The 21,336-nt window shown below is 38.9% G+C and overlaps 1 protein-coding gene across 4 annotated transcripts in view; it reads right to left on the bottom strand.

The window, feature by feature from the left end:
• Nucleotides 1-21,336, bottom strand: part of LOC309584716 (transducin-like enhancer protein 4) — a 98,232-nt gene that overhangs the window by 51,206 nt on the left and 25,690 nt on the right. For 2 of the 4 annotated variants that reach the window (XM_082300910.1, XM_082300911.1), the window contains exons 5-6: nucleotides 16,391-16,453; nucleotides 8,373-8,447 (exon numbers count right to left, since the gene is read on the bottom strand). In XM_082300910.1, coding sequence (XP_082157036.1) covers nucleotides 8,373-8,447; nucleotides 16,391-16,453 — 138 coding nt within the window. The remainder of the gene's footprint in view (nucleotides 1-8,372; nucleotides 8,448-16,390; nucleotides 16,454-21,336) is intronic. The other 2 variants (XM_082300912.1, XM_082300913.1) reach the window with 1 other exon arrangement.

Below are 21,336 nucleotides of genomic sequence, written 5' to 3'. Positions count from 1 at the left end.
TAGTTGTCATTAATCAGAAGAGGAGCATTTAGAGCTCCTACATAAATAACAAAAAACCATCAGAATCATATCTCTTCAAATTGCTTCAAAGATCTTTTAAGTGATCTAGGAACAAAAAGTCATCTCCCAAATCATACTGTGGCATGAAAGGCAATATATGCAGAGCACATTTCCGTTCTTAATCATATATATGGGAACATCTGTCAGGATACATGTTTCACCATTTGTCCTCCCTTCCACTCTTACGACTATTTTTCACTCAGTGAAACAGCATAGACAGACAACAAAAAATTAATACAACCTACTAACAAGTAAAAGATTCATGGCAAAAAAATGGACAGAATCTTGATAAGGGAAAAACCTAGTCCTCTGCAAAGGGTAAGTTCACCTTCCCACAGAATTTAGAGTTCAGTAGTTCCTTCTTCTGGTTGCAGGACTTCATCTCAATTTCACACTGGAGGTGAGGGAGGAAGAATGAAACTCTTCAGAATCACTTTCTATTATCATTTAATAAAGGGCAGAAATTCCTGCATAAATCATGTAACAAACAAACTCTCTTCTTCCTTCTCCCCCATCAATTTCTATCTAAGGTAAAGAAAATCCACATCTTCTGCCAGAGAAGGCAGAAAGCACGAACAGTAAGCTAAAGGTCTTGCCATGAGGAGTGCTAGTGGTGTGATATGTGCCTCGACATAACAAACCTCTGCTTCAAAACTTTTTCACACAGACCAGTGCAAAAATAACAATGGCAGCAAATGGGTGTTTTCTGCTACATATAAATAGATGGCGAAATTAATCTCTGACTAAGTAGGCACACACTGGTTCGGGTACCTTATTTACTAAATGCTCCACTAACATCCTACCCATAGACAATGGGAAGAGATTTTTTTTCTCCTCTGGCCTAACAGTAAAAAGGCAGCATCTCTGTTATGACCTTGTAAATTCTGGTCATTTTCTTTAGAAATGAAAGCAATGTCTATGCTTTTCCCAGCAGATTTCTAAATAATCTTCTAGGGTTACCACAGTAAAAAGTTTCTGAAAACCTGGGCTAAAAAGTGAAAAAGTTACCATCTGAGATGTATCACAAATCAAACAATAAAAGCCAGAAGTTAAGCAATGCCACTGGTCACAGAGATTCAAGTGCCTAAATCTATAAGCAATTATATTACCAGAGCTTTCAAATATGGCAAATATAATTCACTTCTAAGATTCCTCACAAGGTATAGTTTTAGAGCCATGTAATATCAGCATAAAAGAGATATATGTCTGTTTCTCTAATGCATCTTATAAGGTTACCAACTCAAATTTCTAGATAGCAATTACTGAGAAGCAGAGGTTCCTTAACTCTGTTAACACTATGTTTCATCATGCTTACAACACACAGGTTGTGTTGTGTGTGTTGTGCTGGATTTCAGCAAGTTGTCTTTGCTTCGGATAAAAACCTGGGTTGTGCAGACTGATCTATTCTTTCCAACCCATTCTGTATCTTTAAAGACAGCCATTTCTGGTGCAGCTGTGGTCCTATGCAGAGGATTGCAATGCCTGCTCTTCTCAGAGGTGAGTAGCCTCTTTCCCAGGTGTTAGGACACATGGATGCCATTATCTCTCTCCAAGCAGATTTCACTGAGAGATGTAGTATTCTGTCTCTTTAATGTAGTGCCCATTAGCCCGGAAACTGAAACTTAAAGTGGTTTGTTTTGCTTTAGTGCAGTTACAGCAGCTTTGATAAAGGAAGGTCCTGACAAGGATCAAATCACCTGGCTTTAAATCACAGCCCCAAGACTGTGGAAGGACCACTTACTCTTCTTGCCTTAGCCTCTTTAAAAAGTGTAACAGGGAAAGCAGTATTCCCGTGTTCCACAAACATTACTTGAGTTAGTTCATCAGTGTTTGTGATGCATTCATCTACCCAAGGATATGACTGTGAAAAATTCACCAGGCAATAAGCAAGTAACTGTCTTATTAATAAAAATCAAACGTTCTGAAATATCAGACAATGTAAGGATTTAAGACCTCCTAAATTCCTTCTTCATGGATGGACTTAACATGTGGAAATACTCTACTTACGCAGTACTTTAGTGTCCATCCCAGTTAAGCACTAGAGCCCTTGTTTTGTCCTACATTTAAGACAGAGGACGTGAAAAGAACTATTCACCTATCTGAAGAATGCAAACACTTAACTGATCCACTCTACAATACAGTCCTGGTTCTCATTCATTGCTGCTTTGTAGGCAGCAGCCTACAAAATGTGGTTGGGAGGAAGTCTAGGTGACAAATATATGATCTTGTTTAGGGGTGGTATCAGAACTCTTGCAGTATGAAACCATGATACAATAGCAGCTGCCTTTAGGCTATACTGTACAGCAAGGATACCTATTTAAAGAGACAGTATTGCCACTGAGTACATAAACATTGCTGATTTTGCAATCAAGTGTTTTGGGAAATTCCTGCCTTCACAATACTTTAAAACCAGATAGAGTTTTCCTTTTTTTCTAGAGAACTGGTATAAGGCCATCACTGAATGCAATACACAGCATATAGTAGACCAATATGGAACACAGCATATCTGTATTTGGTTGGCAATAGCTTCTGGCAACATTTGCTGGAGTGCAGACCCCGCTGGCAACAGTATTGTCTCCTTTCTATTGTGTGTTACGTGAAACCATACAAATATAAGTCATAAATAAAATATTGCATATGTTCATGTTACAGAATATCAAGAAAATTCTCCACTGGACTCTTCCCATCTGTACTGACTAATCCTAATTTAAAAAACAAAGAAGATACGGTGGTCACATAGCTTCAGTCCAGGGTTTTGTAAAACCTTGAGAAACATGGAGGCTAAAGTCAGCTCTTCTGTCTGATGAGATAGAGTGTGTGAGCCACAACACACATGTCATGTGCATTTACTTAAGCATAACAAGCAAAGGCCTCTGGCACCAGCACATTGGCAGGGAGATGCCGTAAGTGGTCGGCACTTCACACTGCAACACTACTGACTGCTCATATAGTGATAGACCAATACAAATTCAAGTAGCTACCACTGCTACTGAAAATAGGACAAAAAGCAAAAGACACTGGCAGCCCACTCAAAGTGCAGCAACAGTATTTAAAATCCATCCTCGGAGCCTTTTATTTGGTAAATATGGAACCTGGAAATTATTTACATTCCAATTAATTCCCTCAAAAATCCCTAAAAAGATAATTTTCAGTTTCTTTAAATGAAGATGATGCTGCATACTGAAGAGATTTATTTAAATTAGGCCTCACCTTCAAGGCTCTCTCTTGAAGCTGGCATATGGGAATAAGGGAACAAGATGACAAATTCCTCTAAAACAGATCTTTGCAACCAAAAAACAGGATGTCTTTAACTTAGCCAGACTTAAGGTGAATAACTGAAAATCAAAAGTGCTCACCCAGAAGCCTTCTATATCAACAATTCCTTCTATAAATCATTTCAGGCACTAGGCAAAATATTCGCAGGACCGTATCACCACTCAATATAAAATCAGCAAACATGAGTAATTAAATGGGGAGCAATTTTCAACATTTCTTTAGGGTACACAAATAAACACAACTTGAAGCACATAGCTATTAAATCAGCCTATGCTGTCACCTTCCCACTTTAACAACCTGTGTACAATACACAACTTGTTTTACAGAATTAAAGCTTCAACCACTGCTTAACACACCTTTGAATGAGCAATACAGAAGGGCTAGAGAGACAAGTGACTGTTGTCCCCACGCTACAACATACCTGTTCTAACTGACAGTACCATTTCTGAATGCACACACTGGCCAGGAATGACTTTTCCATACCAACTGTGTGTATTGGTTCACGTAGAAAATCCTCACTCTTTCTCACAGCACCCGTACACACAGGAGCCAGAAACAAGCTACCATCTGAGAGAAGCAGGAGATGCCTCTGCATGTTAAGCAGCATTTGGCATCTGCAGCCCTGGACAAGGCACCATGGCAATGATGGCAGGCACTGACGCCAATTCTTATTTCAAGTTGTGTGTACTTATCTGCACCACACTGCTTTCAAAAGCTTCCGTGCCTATTTCCTAAACAGCTGTTGTTCTCCACAGCTGTAAAACAATCACTCTCTTGAAAGCAAACAAAAATTATGGACCTTTTGAGAGGGGTCAAACAAGCACCTTGGCCTCAAACACAGGGTAGAAATTGTGACAAATGGTGCATTTAAGAAGGAACATTTTGGCACAGTAATTATATGTGACAAGACAGAAGGAGTCCTTTCTTCCAGTAACTGCCATTTGCTTACTTTTAAAGAAGATAATAAAGGTGGCATAATAAAACAAAATGCTTAAAAATTAAACCAAAGCCATTCTTTTTTCACTCAGATGCATAGAATGGTAAAGAAAAAGAATTATTTCAATCATTTCCTTAGTAATACAAGTAATATTTAAATAGATTTAATAGTGCTGCTCCAAACCAATGAATTATGAGTTTAAAACCTATTAAAATGTAATGTTTTTTTCCTGAGCTGAGGGGAGAGAGATTTAAATTCACTGAATTTTAATATTTCAGCTTGAGCTGCAGGAGGTAGAGAAAGTCCAAATGAACTATTCCATCAGCACCATTCAAGCATGAACATTTTAATCAGTTTTACTTCCTTGGAGTTCTCCAACACAGTTTACGCTGTCATTCTGAAAGCACTTAACACAGAGGGTGTGAAAAACCACCAAGGCTTGTTATTGCCTTCACAATTGATGGCAAATAATTTTGCAGACTTCCTATCATTAAAATGTCACTGCTAAAAATTGAGGTTCAGCATTTCTCGTGCTAAACTGCATTTTCTTTGAACACCATCACATACCCATTCTTAAGTTTTTGGTACATTTATCTCTCTCCATGTGATAAGCAGCCACACAGGCCTTCATTTCTGCCTTACTATCCAACTGTAGTAGAAAAATTACTATTTTAAACAGATAAAATTCTTAAAATATTACAAGTTACTTCCCTGGTTGCCTTATTAAAATGTAACCACACTCACACAGCATGTTCCAATTGTATAGTATAATGGATTAAAGAAAACAAACCCCAACATTTTAAGAAAGTTAGACAACTCAATTTATTAATACAGGAAATGAAAACATCATTCCTAATTAGATTATATTTCTGATTTAAGGCAACAATTTGAACGCTGTTCCAACAGTGCAATCTTGCAGACTCTAATGCAAAAACACGGCAGCACGACACATGACAAGATCAACCAGATATATCACACTGCTCATCCTGGAACGCCCAACCTGGAAAGCGGCTCTGAATGTGCACTACAGATTGCCCTGAGCAAGAATGCTGCACCACACTGTCCACGGCAAACATCAGAGAGTCTGAATGCCTGCAGATTTACAGTCCTCCTGCAGCATGCTTATGATACACCCAGTTGTGGTTTAGTTTTTCTCACTGCATCTCTCCAGAAGATGATAAATGATTGTTTGAGCCCATCAACAGTTTTAAACTGAACATGACCTGTGAAAGAAGTCATTATAACTGTGTTTCATTCCATTAAACATAACTAGTTTATTGTCAGGAGAACAGGCAGTCTCTCTAGGTTCTGGGCTCACTTCAGTATTTTGCATTTAAACTGCACGGATCAGTGATTTGGTTCATTTACCAATGAAGATAGAATAATATTGCAAAGTTAAAAGGTGCTTCATCAGATTCCATTAAATCAGAGCACATTCATACAAAAATATATACATGTGAAACACAAAGAGAGATATGATCTGTGCACCTTCAATTCTTTTCTTGTGCCACACTCCATTCTGGTAGCATGCACTTTTAAATCAAACCCAGAGCTGCTCTGTTCGAACCAAGGGAGTTTAGCATGAGTGAATTGAACTGAATAGAATGCCCACAAAACACAGAGAAACTTAAGCTGCAGTTTTATTCCTGAAACTCAAAATACTGCTTCTGGTTTTGTCTGATACATAGTTCAATGGGTTAAACAAACACTGGAAGTTTTTAAAATACCACAGGGTTAAAAGAACACAAACCCTGTCAGACTTACCAAACAGAAAAATAACGTAAGATAACATAATCAGGATTTCCAATTATGTTCTTTTTTTTATTTTTATCAGTATTCACTTTAGAAAGTATGATAAGCCTTTTCTAGCCCCACACTACATTTTCAGACTCTAAATCTCTCTAAGTGCGGACATAACATTGTTGTGGATATTCTTACAACGTGATCTTAAGCTTATTAGATAGCTTGCATTCCTTTTTATTCCATTTTTTAAAAATTAATCTCTAAAAGATTGCATGAGATTACTTCTCTTTAAACCTAATGAAGACCCAACTTCAGTCCATATTGCTCCTGTTTTTCTAAAATTAAAGAGAAACACACAGTATTTCCTAAGTCAACATAAAACACCTGAGAGAAAAAAGGCAGTAGAGCAAGGTAAAAATCAGACTTGTCAGGGATGCAAGGGCTGGCCAACTTTAATGCACAAACCCAAAAGTCTGATAGTTTATAAAAGTTTGAGACAATAGAATTTCAGCTGACATGAAAAGACAAACTCAGACAGGAAGAGAAAAGAAAATTTACTTCTGTCAGGTGGGGGAAGACCAACAGAATTACTGCCAGGCTCCCAAACAAGTGTCTCATCTGTTTGTTTTTATTCTGTGTGGTTTAGTGGTTCATGAAAGCAGGATAAACTTAAATGATGAGTGCGATAGCCAGTATCTTTAACATCACACACTTCACATTTGCTTTCTTTAGTAGAACTCAAATGCTTTTTGCAGTCTCTCTAATCCAAACAAAGGTGAATGGCAAAAATGTGCACAGGTAGACTGTGAAGGATGTGCATGTGCACGTATACACAAAACCATACATGCAACTATAAACGCATGCTACAAATGCACATGCAACACACACATATAAAAGCTTCTTTCATAAAGAAGCCAACCTTTAGCTACTTACTTTATGCAAAGAATGTTAATAGAAGGCAATATTTTTGGTTAGGTAATGAAAACTAATTGGGAAATTATTCATTTCCCACTCTCCCCACTGGAGCGTAAAAGACATACAACAAATGTTATTCATGATTCTACACGATGCGCTCTGATTCACCTCTTTCTTTCTAACGGGCACTTCAGAGGAAATAAAGGTTACTCTTTTTCATTTATAATTTCTAATTGACTGCCAGTGCTTTCTTGTGGTCAGAGGTATACAAAACAGAGTTAGAAACAGCCTATTAAAAACAAGCTACAATCAGACTGCTGCTCTAAACTAGTGTCAGAAATGATCAGAAAGTCCTGATTTCCTTGTTAAAAGACACAGGCATAATTGAAGCAATATCATCACTTCAGATTGATTATTCAGCGACCCTTATCCACATCTTCATTCAGCAATTTGAATTTTAATGAAAGTAAATGGAATAATTAGCATTTCAAAGTGTGTTTGATACACTGAATAAAAAAAAGGAAAATACTTTTATGTATAATCTATACGCAGAAGAAAAAGCATTTGGGAGGACGCAAAAGATAGGAAGTACAGTTGTAGTGTCTTCATTAGAATAACTTAAACAACTGCTTGCTCCAGCTGCATAATTATACAGGAGAATATTGTGTTATTAAGCTATGACTTCTCACCTTTTTTTTATGTAGTGTGAATAGCCATTTGTTTCGTTGTTATGCCTGTCTTCTCCAGTTATAAAATATAAACACTGTTGGCTGCCTACACCTATAAAATCTCTGTACTGGGCTAATACCACTGGCAGTAAAGGTTTTACAAGAGGGGCTCCACGCACCTGTATTTTTAGATGACTAAGAGCAGGACACCTATAAGCACAGTGGCGATAAGTGGTTCTGCTGTTGATTTTGGTTGTATGTTTGGGTTTTTTGGTTTTGGTGGGGGTGTTTCGGTTGGTTGGTTGGGTGGGGTTTTTTGTTTTTTAAAGTAACAGCTATTTTTTAATGTAAAAACAAAAAGTGTGATGAATGTTCAGAGTCTTGAACCAACACACAGAAAAATATGTGGGCAGCAGGGATGGGAAAAACAGTGTATCATATCAAGGCTACCTGTTACCGTGCCTGCAGAAGCACACTGGCAGGTGGTATGCAAAGGAAACAATGTTCCTCAAATAGAACATTAAGAAAGAAAAAAAGGAAAAACAAATACAGAACCTGCTTTGGGGAATAGATACAACACAGACATTAATTACCCCATTAGTCTTCTTGGCACAGTGCAAGCAGAAGTCTTCAGGTAGTAACCAGCTTTTATGAAGATCAAGCTACTGAACTTCACCACTGCCCACAACTTTTGCCCATCTGATGGAAATGAGTTCATGCAAGAGAGAAAGAAAAAGAAAAGCTACCAGGGCTAAAATGGAAAGACCACATACCCCAATGATTGCGTTCAGTTCTGCCATGGTCACTTGTTTGGCACGCTCCACAGCCTGCACCACTTGTTGCTGGTGCTATAAATGAAGATCAGAAACAGAATAAAATTATTTGTTTCTAAATTCATAAGCACAGTTTCTTTCTTTTATTGTTTTTATTTGCTTTTCTAACACATGCAGGATCTAAATAAGTATTCTCTAATAGACAGTCACATTGTGTGTTGATCTGCAAAAATATATAGGCAAGAGGAGGATTTTTATTTTTATGCCATTACATGCTAGGAATTACACCTCTGCTTCCCGAAGAGCTCTTTTACAACCTGGCTAAATGGGAAAATGCTCATCAGCACAATGTGCTTTCGAACTTGAATGCCATCTTCAAATGTAAGCCACTTTCCTTACAACCATGGAAACTTTATGAATAAACCCCACCCAGTATTCTGAAAAGAAAGGTATATATTTTCAACAAGCACATGGCACCCACATCACTGAAGAATATACAGATTCTCCTCCTAGGTACATTTCAAAGCAGCTCAACCATGAGAAAGAAATTTAAAATGACATTCACAAATCTGTCAAACACATGAAAAAGAACTAATTATTTCAATCCCCAATATGTAAATTTTAATAGCTTTAAAAAGTCCATCAAAAACACATGATATAATTAACAACACAGTTTACAAGCTCCAGTGGTTGTATTATCTCAGTTTGAGTGATACTGTATTCCTGCAGTAAATTCAGAATTACTGTATGTTGAAAACTGACTGGTATTTATTTGAAAACATCAACTACAAACAAAATAAGGTTCTCATCTTGCAACCAGATTTATGCCTGTTCAGACCTCCACCAGAGGCAAATTAATCTTCACAGGCAACCTCATACAATCAGGATGACACAGAACAAATAGGTGCAAGGAAGGGTCATAGAGAACTGCAAGTAGGTTGTGTGATCTGCACTGAGAGTGAGACATCTTTGATTTACAGCTACAGGTCGAACAGAGAAAGGAAGGAGGTCTTGATCTGGAGAGGTGCTAAAACTGTAACAATGAAACATCAGCTTTGTATCGAAACCAACATCTAGATGTTTTTTGGCACAAAGTTTAAGTAAAAGGTTGAGAAGGTCCCTTTAAAGATTCAAGTTAGCCCTTCCATGGGTGTGCATATGGGCAGAATGGAGCCAAGGTACAGGCCATCCTGTACAGCAACTCCTCCTGTGCATCCTTATCAGAAGTAAGAAGATGCATAAAATGAGGACCCAAATCCTCAAGACCACCTCCAACACAGGAGTGAGGTGAAGAGCATCCGGACTCCCCAATGGGAGCACCCTAAGCCCCACTGTGTGGGGGGCCTGTAAAAAAAGGTGCTGCTTGGCAGACTCAGATTTCACAATTCTCAATGCAACACACAAACAAAAATGGTATTTTCACTTACAAGCCCTCTCGCATAAAAGCTCTCAGGGCAAGGAAAAGCAAACCTAAAAATCCATCCATAACAGTATGTCCTGGTTTTGGCCAGTACAGAGTTAATTTTTACACAGCAGCCATGAGGTGTGGGCGTGTCTGGGCTATTTTATAACACCTCACCTCATTGCTTCAGGGCACAACTGAGGGACTCTTGGGCATTCTGGAAGAAATAGCTTTTGGTCCCAGAAAGCATGGTAGCTGGAGGGTCTGTCTTTCATTGGTTCTTGGCCCCGGGCTTGGTGAATAATTTTGCTTGGAAAATCAGTCTCTCCTTGTACATTTTTGTTATTAGCATTGTTGCTGTTACTGTCTGTTTTCTTATCTCATTCCAGTAAATTGTTCTTATCTCAACCCATAATCTCTGCCTTTTTTCTCCCCAGAGGAAGGTGGTGGGGGAAGTGGCTGCATGGTTTTCTTTTTAGTGGAAACACTAAACTGGGGAGTGCCATTCCTAAACAGGGACACTGTAAAAAATTCTGATTATGAAGAACAGATAAATGCAAAGAATGAAGGTGGTAATTCAGAAAAACTCCTGGAAGGAAGAAAATAGTTGGGTTTTTTTTTAAGCGAAGAAGAATTACATGAAGGAAATGACTAGAGATCAAGTAGAATACTGCTGCTTTGTAGCTGCAAACAGAATCACAGCAGTCCCATTTAGAGTTTCGTAAAACTACAGCGCCAATATAAATCCAATCTGCCACTTACAAGAAGACAGTGTAAAGACTAAAAAGCAGGTTGAACATGAGTAAACATATTCTTGGTATTTAAGAAGAAAAAATCAAAAATCCAGTGTATCTCTACCACAGATACCAGAAAAAAAGAAAATTATAATATTCAAGCACCAAGTTCCTGGCAACGTGTTATCAGCTCCAGGTCATCACTTGTTAAGAACAGGTACAGTTTTCATCGATTATATAGCTGAAAATCTGGTGACCCATGACTCTTATGTCAACAGGGTGATTATAAAAATTACAGCACTATTTTCTGGAGGAGGTCATTCACACCAAAAATGGGTCACGGAATTTTTCATCAAGTCATTATAAAAACCCCAAAAGAACAGAGAAGAGTTTTAAAAATATGTACTTTTTAATAGAAGCACTTACAGAGAAGTTTAGTCTTCTTTCTTACCATTTCACAGGCAATGCTTTTCACAATGAGGTAAAGAAAGTTCTTGTATATATGAGTGTTCTATTCCAACACCAATTCACTTAAATCCTGTTCCCAGGAGAAGAAAAAACTTCTAAGGCACTACAAAAACTGGCCTAAGCTTAACAAAATTATTGTAGAAATTACTTCAATTTGCATCCAGGAGTTGAAAAATAAGTCAACTCCAAAAGAGCTAGAGTGTTTTCTGTTCCCTTACAGCAAACACATAAAGAATAGCTCTCAGAAGAATTTGGGAAAAATGTTATTTCATTCTTAGGCGAGAGGAAGAGAAGGCGAAGGCATGGAGTACCAAAACCTCACTTTCACATTTCTGCTGGAGCAGCCACACAATCCATCTTTCATTGATACTAATAGGTTTGGGATCAAGACTTCACAGAGAGGAGAAAACCCAAGGGCCTAGTAACACTGAACTTAAATTAGGTACAGTAGAGACAATTAAAACTCTCCTATTGCTAGCTGCTTTAACATTGATTTAATCTTCAGTGGGGTCATATGCAAAAGGCTCAAAATAGATGGTCTGTAATTAGCCTCCCCATCACTTCCAGCTCATTGCAGCAACTGAGCAGGCTCCCCCTCAACTCTCAAAACCCCCATGGGGGGGCATGACCCAAGTGATCCTGGGGCTACTTCAAGTTACAGACACAAACCACACACTTGAGTGAAAAAAGGCGCAGGAAAGCCCATGAAGGGTTTGAATAGGCCATGCAGGGTTTGAAGAGCTGTCTGCTCACAGCCCTTCTGAAACTGGGGGCCCCAGGTTACCAGACACAGCTCTAGGAATGGGTGCGGATCTCTAGATGTAGAGAAGGAGTCCATCTGGGTGCAGGGACCCACAGCAACCCAAAATCAAGGTGAGGGGCAGAGAGCCCAGGGGCCCGCTGAGCAGGATGGCTGGCCCAGCTCCAATGGGTACCCAAGGATGGATGGTTCCAATACCTGCCATGTGCCTGAACACCCTCCTGGGCCAGCACACCAGCAACAAGCAGCATTATGTTAAAACCAAGCAGCACACATCGGCCTGTCCATCAAGCGATCACGTAGTGATTTACAGACAAGTAAAAACAGCAACAACATAAAAGGGTTACTTTTTCCCCAACCAAATACAGACACAGGGTTGCAACTTTCACACACATTTAATGCTAGCCTTCCTCTGTGCACACAAGCAAATGACAGACCTGGGGTTTTTTCAGTTGTGGGAAAACAGTATTTTGCACTGCATTTAACATGCCAGAGCAATGAGCTCAGTACCCTGCCCCATGCAGACTAATACTGTTTCTCCTTTCTAACTTCTTGTTTCTTCTCCCCTTTTTGCTTTCTGTAATGAGCAGTGTGTCTGCACTTGCCTTGTGCTGGAAAATCACTTCTTTTAGTCTCACAGTGGGTAGCAACAGCTACAGAGACCACAAGAAGAATGTAGGCTTTTTCACCATCACATTGTCTCACCACACAGTTGTCACCTAGCCTCGGCTCATGCACAGGCACTGCAGCATGGTGGAAAATTCCCGGGATTTTTATACCATGTCAGAGCTCTCCACAACTCCCAATGACAGGGGCACTGTGCTGACAGCAACTGACTGGCCAAAATTCCCCCAGGCACGAACACAGTTACACTGGTGTTAAAAACCCCTAATTACAGACTGTCTTCAGGACTATCACCAACATTCAAAGCAAAACTCCCTGAACAATTTGCTTGAAAGCAAGCAGCCTCTGCTATTCCTTACTCACATTATTTTGTTGTTCTATTATATGTTTAGAGGAAGTTGCTTAAGAACTGCAGCACTGCCTTTCTTAGAAGCCCTATCTAGAGACAACATAATGAGACAAGGTCATGCCAAAAACGCTAGTGAGAATGGGAGAGCAAATACACACTTACCATGGAGTACAGCACACACTGTAAAAGCTAGAAGGGACAAGTTGGGTCACTGCACAAAGGCACCGTAACTCAGACAAGATATAATAACTACTTTAGAAAAATGTAAGAACATGATTAGCAATATATGCATAAATTGCTAATGAGATGCATTCTTTGCCAGAAGGATTACAGATCTCTGAGGGTTTCGTTGTTTCCTTGCTGTTTAGCTCTAGTCTGGGGCAAGTCTAAGATGGAAGCAAATAATTCTGTTTTCTCAACCTCACATCTCAGACCAAAAGCTACTTCCTTCTGATCAGTATGTAAGAACTCCTGGTCTGCCTTCCATATAATGGATCTCACCCTCCTCATTCAAATTTACTGAGCTTCAGAAACGCCTCTAGGGAAAGCATGCACAAAGAAGAGCAAGCATATTATGGCCCACACCAATCTCCTACAAGGAAAACCATCAACTGATATTAAAATGTTTGAAAAGAGAAGACATCTTTCTGATGTTTGTTTACATGTATGCATGCCAGTGCTTGGCGTTTTATTATACTAGTAAGTATATTTGACCACCTTAATGTGCACAGGGAACTGAAGATGCCTGTTAAAAAACAACCCATCCAGCTTGTTATTAGCTAGTTCACTGGCAGTTGGACGGGAAAGTGAACCTTCCAACAAGGTTTCTTACAGCCTCCTTCAGCCTTACAAAATGCTTACATTTGAGGCATGTAAGTTGACAGGGACCAATACTGGCTTCTCAAGCAGCTTTTGCAAGTAATGCAAGTCGGCCCAACTACAGCATCTGCTGTACACTGGCCAGCTTGCATGTGCTTCATGAATATAAACACAGTCAATATTTGCTCAAAAGAAGGTAACTGTGATATATGAGTACCTCTAGACACACTGAAGAAATGCCACTATCCAGCACTTGAGGTCATTCAGCACTTAGCCCACAATGATAGCCACAGTTGCAACCAGCCACACATACAGTAATCAGCCCCAACTTGAAAGCCACAGGATTGTGAAACTGTCATACTCTGCTGAAGCTGGTAAATTCAGTTGAAAAGTATAAATTAGCAGAGGCACTGTCTATGGCTATAGACACAAAATAATTGCACTGAACTGTCTAGGTCATTCAAGCACGGGGACATTCAACTATCTATACCAACTGCAGCAGATCAAAACTAAATTAACTGCGTGACTACAGTCTTGACCCTTGCAGGCACCCCTTTTATCTTATGCAATAGGAACTACTTTGAGCATGCTGGTATCTCACAATATCACACAGAGGTGCAAAATGACTGTTGCAACACAGGAAGCCCAAAGCCACAGCAGAAATCGAATACACATCACCCCTGAGGTCCATCTCGTGTCTTGACCACAGAATCACGCTTTCCTATGAAAATGGGAAGTTTGTATTTCTTGGTGCTGTATTTTACAGTCTGCTTAAACTGGAATAAATGTAAAAACATGGTACCAGTTGACTGTGTATTTAGGCATGTTAGAAACTTTGTTTTAAATATATGCTTAGATGATGTACAGCGCAGTAAAACTGACTGAGACCAGGAGACTTTACTGAATACTTTACTGGATTGCTGCTAAACAAAGCAGACAGTAGTACACAGTAGTGTGATGTATTATAAATACATCCTTTTCACAAGATCTCTAGTGATTTTCCCCAAAATTTCTTACTTCTAAGTGAGTTATCACAAGCCATTGATTCCTTACAAAGTTAACAAGCAGTAAGACAAGTTAACCTGGTGCTATTATGAGGCAATAATATTGCCATCAGTGCATGCAACCACTGTATTTTGTTCATTTTTCCCTCAGGCACAATATAAAGGAGCCTGATCACATTTTTCAGCCACTATTCCACAATTAGACTGTATGCAAAATGCACAAACAGCAAAAGCATGCTGCAACTCAATTCTCTATTAATCTAGATGACGAAATAAAGAGACATCCATTAAGACATTCACTGTTCAAAGACACAAATTAGAGGGAAACCAAGACCAGCAGGATACTCAAACCTGAAGCTCAGTTCTCTTTTGACACATCAGCGTATACCAATATAGACTTATTTAATTATGTATTCTTACTAGAAGAGGTCAACCAACCATCAAGATTTTCCTAAGCCCATTACAGAAACTGTCACTGTCAGTTGCACTGTCAAGACACATGAAAAGCGTTTTTATGTTTCCCTTCTCAATCCTTCCCTGTTGTTTCTATATGGTATGCCATCCTTGCACAGCAAATAAAACCGTGTAACTACACCTATAGAGACTCTGAAGCAGTCAAAGTACAAAACAGCTACTTGTTTTAGATCTGTGCAGGACTTGAATTCTGGTTCTCCAGCAATCAAGCTAGAACATTACATATCATTTAGTTTCCACAAATCCATCTTAGTAAGCAGAGTACAGTGGCACTCACAAACACTTCTAGTTTTGATGGCATTATTCTCGTTTCAAACACACACAGATACAAACACATGTGGCACGCATGAAGCTCATTAACTGAACAGCAACATGGAGCACACAGCCTCTTGTTCGCAGCCGGCTGAGCAGCTCTCTTGAAAAGCACTGGCATTTTATGCAACAAGTGAAAAGCCAGGAGAAATAGTCACATCATGTTCTCAGGCATGACGTTTTACACATGCAATACACAAAAAGACACCTTCCAGTTTTGACTTCACAGCTTCACATATTGTATTGAAATGAAACCATGTGCTAAATTGATGAACACTAACCTGTGCCAACAGACCCCAGCCTCCAGTCCCTTTCCTTCAGAGGGGTGGACAAGGGAAGCCATTATGCACCTATGGCTTCTTTTCATGAACCACACTTCTTTTTTACTTCACACACACCCGTTGCTCGGAAGCTCCCTCATTAGCTCCCGTCAACTCCCCCAAATCCCAGTGCCTCTTAAATTATCTACAATGCACTCACAATAATACCAGCAAATCATAATTTGGAGAAAATTAATGCTTAGGGAAATTAGCTCACAGTGAGTTTCAATTTTCTGTTTATATTCCCCAAATACACAAAAACATAGAAAGATTTAAGGTAGTAAGTAATCTGGGATGCAGAGAGAAAAAAGGCAAAATAAAAGCTGTGTTTCTATGCCTGCTGTGTTGAACACCACTATTCATGTACCAAAACAGAAGTTTCTGCCCAACTTTAATGTTCATTGCCAAGGATGTAGCACAAATTATGCCTTTCTAGCATTTTTGCAAGCTGTCTTTTATTTGAGACCCACAAAATCATAATTTCAAGATAAACTACATCACACATTAAAGAAAAATATTTAAACTGTAGTTTGCTTTGACATTAAAACACATTCCATTTCATAAATATATTTAAATGATATTACAATAGGCTTGAAGAAGATAATGAAATTACAGTGATAACAGCACAGTGGAAAGTCATCTACAAGTGCCAAGAGATTCATAAGGAAACAGTGTCAACACAAAGTCCCACTTTTGTAAGAGATATGATGAGGCAATCGTTTAAATCAGAAGCAGTACAAATGACTACCTACCTCTTGGGACAGGAAGGGAATGACTTGTGCACATATAGCATTCAGCCTCTTGACAATTTCTGCCTGAAAGTCACAAGAAAAAAAAAGTTCAATTACATAAATTCTCAAATGAGACTGTCCTGTCACCCATGAACCCTAAAGAGACATTTGCTTGGTTTTTTTCAACTCTGGCCATCCTCTGGCCAAGAAATATTCTCAAAATAACAAAAGTGTTTGCACACAGATTCAAAAATACTTAGGAGGCTAGTAATTTCTGGCTAAAACCTTACCCTAAAAAAATCCACTGTTTAGAACTGACAAAAAGAGTAGTTAATTTTGATTACACAATCACAGGAATTTAAAGAACAAAATCTTCAGGAGATGTAACAAAAAAGGTAACAAAATTCTGTGTATCAAACTGAACTCTCTCCTATGATGCAAAAGGAAGGATCATTTCAAATTATAGCAATGCCACTGTAAGCAAAGGGAACAAATACACCATTTATTTGTAACAGTGCATATCACGGGAACATTAGCATTGTAATATACAACCTTACTGATAATCATTCGACCATGTATTTCAGAAAGGAATACTGCAGTCTTGTAACACACTTCTGCTGTTGTCTATTCTACTGGTTAGTAATAGTTACTTTCGTGTGGCAACTGTAATCACAAATTAATAATATACAATATTTTATTTTCATACCAGAGATCAATTCTTATTCTGTGTATTTAATATGAAAATCTCAATAGAGACAGAGGAGATTTGGCTAGATTACACAAGAATTACAGCTCCAGAAGCAGAATATTTAAAGCCACACAGACTTTCCTACAATAAATCATAACTTTCTTACAATAAATTCTAACCAGGATCAGTTCCTCATTTACGATAGGACAGAACGCTTTTCCTCTCACAAAGTCACAAATCATGTGATAAAGACATACTAACACGCAATTTAGCCTTCCTTCTTTCAACAGCAAACCTTCCAGCCTTTTTGGTATGCTGTCTTTTAAATGGCAAACACTTAGAAAAGAATCTATAGATCAGAAAGGCTCAGAAGTAGCAGCAAAAAGTCAGAAGTTCATATGAAATAAATCTGGGTTCAAGGAATATTACAGTTAGCTACATAACCAGCAGACATGGTTTGCAAGAGGTAAGAGTACATGTGAAACTAACTCTGCCCCCTTGTGCATACTGGGTGATACATACAAGTTAATACACACTATTTTGCAATGCAACTTCATTTCGCTGAAATCCATCTAGATTCCCATATGCCATTTATATAGCAATTTCTGTGTTAAACTGTCCTTGTATCCCCTCACTGGTCTTCACTGTTTATGCAAGTCCTTGTGTCATTAAATTCATGCCTTTTAATAATTTTTTTGTATTTGTCTACTACATCTTTTCTATTTATTCAGCAACATAGGCATCTTATAGGACACTTCAGAATATGTTCTGTTCAGCAAAAAGCTAAATTATCCACAAATTTCAAATGCACCTATAAAATCAGATATCCCACACTGTAAAACTTAAATATTCCTTTAAGCAGACAGCATCCACTACATTAGTTGACAAGGAAATTTATTAACTGCTTGTTACACAGGCAGCACAGGGAGTGACAAGTTGTGTGCAGCTAAGCTTCAGCCAGAAAGGCTGTACAATCCAATACAGCATTACTTGAGAAACAGTATTTGATTGTAGTACAAGGCACAGCTGTAAAGTACCTGTTCTTAGTGGTTCCAGCACCATTAATCAAGTAATTTCCAAATTTTGGGTTCCAGCCACACTGCTATTTTTTTTGGAGAAATCTCCTGAGTGCCTTAAAGCCAGAGAGAAAACTACACATTTTATTCTTCAAGGCTTTTCCACATGAGCACAAAATTCCAAAGGGCCCCTGTCTTGACATAAGCTGAGGCCAGCCTCACCTGCCGTTTAACACCCATATGTGCCTTCATAAAAAAAAAGGCACATCGTGCTTTCTTCTGATGCAAAACAACTCCTCCCCATCTTTAAAAGGCCTGTCACAACCTTCCCCTGCATAGCTCTAGGGGAGTAGCCTTTGGAAAACCACTCTTCTACCTCAGCTGGATACCTTTAGTGCACTGCTAAGGAACTGAGAACAAAACCAGCTCAAAGTGCCATGCAGGAGCTCAGCATCTAATTTTAAAAGGCTTGTAGATTCATAGATTTTAAGGCCAGAAAGGACTGTTACAACTGTCTTATCTGACCTCCTGGGTAACACAGGCTATAAAACTTCACTGGTTTCCCCATCAAACCTGTAAATTACCGTTCAGCTAGGATATAGCTTAGTCAACAAAAATAATTTTATTCTATTCACTTTGAGGCATTTCTTCTCAAGTAAGGTACTCAACCATAGATATTTCAAGTTATTTCAATTATGATGTTTCTCTTTTGATCACTTCTCTCCCCTCTCCCCAACAGAAGCATCTCTCTTCTACTGCTCTTCTGGCCAAAAAGTGGCTGAAACATATTTGCTCAGTATTTATAAAAAAATTCACCTCTGGCAGATTCTGAACCTGGGAAATGTTCAGCTAAAAAGAGTTTTCCAAAAAGTTGTAAGTAACTGAAAACAGGTGACTGAATATGAACAGCTACACGACTGCAATAATCTCTTGATATCAATCCCACCAGAGTGCAGAACAACAACTCCTTTCATGCTGTATGCAGAGAAGTGAGCTGATGGAGAAAGCATCCAGCTCAGCCGATGGAGAAGAAAGAGCTAAAACAGCTTCAAGTGATGTCTAAACATTCCCCACCAGCACTTCTATGCTAGACCAGTCACAACAAAGCCAAAAAGCCCTTACTATACTAAAGTGTGTGCATTTTTTCCCTTATTAAAACAGTCTTTTACTTTCCCTAACAAAGAGCATCCCCAGTTGCATGGTTGTGAATAAAGTTACCTTTTATCATCTTCCACACTCAAGCAGCAAGGAAACAGCCCAGCTGAGCAGCAGCAGACTGCAGAGACACAGCATGACTGAGGCATGGAGTGCCTACCTTTGGAGACCACAGGCAATCCGACAGCATGAAGGAAAACACTGTGTATGGACACAAATGATAGGTACACATTCTGTACCAAGGAAAGTCTCAAAACAGACACTTTCACACAGTAAATATGAAGTACACTCTGTCTCAACACTGCAACTGTTTCTCCAACTAACTGCAGGAGATAATGCCACAGCCGCAGGCTTGACTGTCTTCCACAAAACATACAAGAGAAAGGAGTTAGCTGCCAGAAGCTAGTTGAGTGGGTTTCTTGCAATGCTGCCCTGAAGCTTGAAGGTGTAGGTACTGATGCCATAGGTTAGCGTCTCAGTAGACCTATTCCTAGTACCCCTGGAGGAAGCCTGGAAACTCATTCTTCTTTGCCTAAGGTACAGACTCTGTCACAAGGTAAAGCACAACCCTGTATTTCTACACTCACATGCATTTTTAAAACCCTACATTTGAACATCAGTTTAGGATTTCTTTTTATCTGCTAGGCATCAGGTCAATGGGTTTCTCACAATCAGTGTAAATGCCAGGAGAAGGAAAAAGTATGATTTCATAAAATCAGGCATCCAGATCCTCACATGGAAAGCCAAAGTTGCCTCGGAAACATGGCTGCTTTCACAGTCATCTAATTTTACCTCTTTTGTCCCACGGGACCAGGCTTTAGAGAGGCTTCATTTATTTACAGGCCCTTCCACTGGGCTTCAGTTATCAGCCAATAATGCTGTGGACACACACACTTCTAATGGCCTATGTTTTGAAACCAAGTCTAATCCGATGGCACAGTGCCCAAACTCCTCTTCCAGCATAGCCATTATAGGATGTAGGTTATTGCTGTTGTCACCATTGATATTTGTCATTGTAGTGTAATTAGGGCCCTAAAATGATGCATTACAGCCCTTGGCACAGCTTCTATTAAAATCTTTTCTTCTGCTCACTGAACTGCGACCTGCTTTCTGATGAATAACAGACAGACAGCTTTAGGGTGAGGAACAGATTCATCAAAGTAGTATTTTCCAGCTCTGGAAATAAAATAAAATAAATAAATAAACGAGTAAGAGGGCAACCTAAAAAGAAAAACACAAGGGAGGTAAAGGGGGAAGGAAAGCAAACAGAGTGCTTGAATTTCATCTGACCACTTGAAATTCTGATTGCATCTAATGAATCTTTCTTAGGACAATATATTCCCAGCCTGTGAATCACATGGTTAATCAGGGCTCTAATCTGCTATCCATCAGCCTATGCCAGCACTGTAAATTCCAATCACATTTATAGGTTATGTGGGTCATGCATCCCCGAACAACTACATTCACAGATATCCCGCGTAAACTGGCATGGATTCTGAAATGCTGTTGTTAGTGTTACTGAATGTTATAATACTATTCAGGGCTTTATGAAAGCTCCTGATAAACAACTGCTAAATTATTGCTTGTGGATACAGCGTGAGGCTCTGAAATAGCATTAATGGCCCAATAAAAGGGTGACTGCTCATGCCAAAATATAAAAAAGATAGCTTTTGCCGCCACAGTTTGTCAAATCTGTTAACAAACTCAGATGCTTCTATTTCTCCTTTCCCTGAACACAAAAGATGCTTGGTTTTGCATAAAAACACACCAACATAGAACCAGAAAAGATGAAGGAAAGGCAGAAAGGAAAGGCTTGGGCTAGAATCGCCTTTTTGCTTGTGTAATGCAAGCTTGTATTGTTTGCCTCCTTTGAGAGACACCTACAAGACACTGTTTTAAAAGTTTTGATCTCTTTTCATAGACACTTACATGACATCATTTTCAAAAAGAGAAAGATTGAATATTTATTAACTACAATGTTAACTTTTTTCTTTTTGCCTGAGTATAAAGAGATGATAATAAAATCACTGTGCCAGAATCTGATCCCAGTAAAGTTACGAAGACCAGTATCAGTTAATAGTCCGTCAGCATTGTTGCAGAGATACAAC

This window comes from Coloeus monedula, assembly GCF_965178545.1.
Source record: "Coloeus monedula genome assembly, chromosome: Z".
Classification (NCBI taxonomy): domain Eukaryota; kingdom Metazoa; phylum Chordata; class Aves; order Passeriformes; family Corvidae; genus Coloeus; species Coloeus monedula.
The sequence above is the reverse complement of the archived record's forward strand: the minus strand, read 5'-3'. Positions and strand labels throughout refer to the sequence as shown.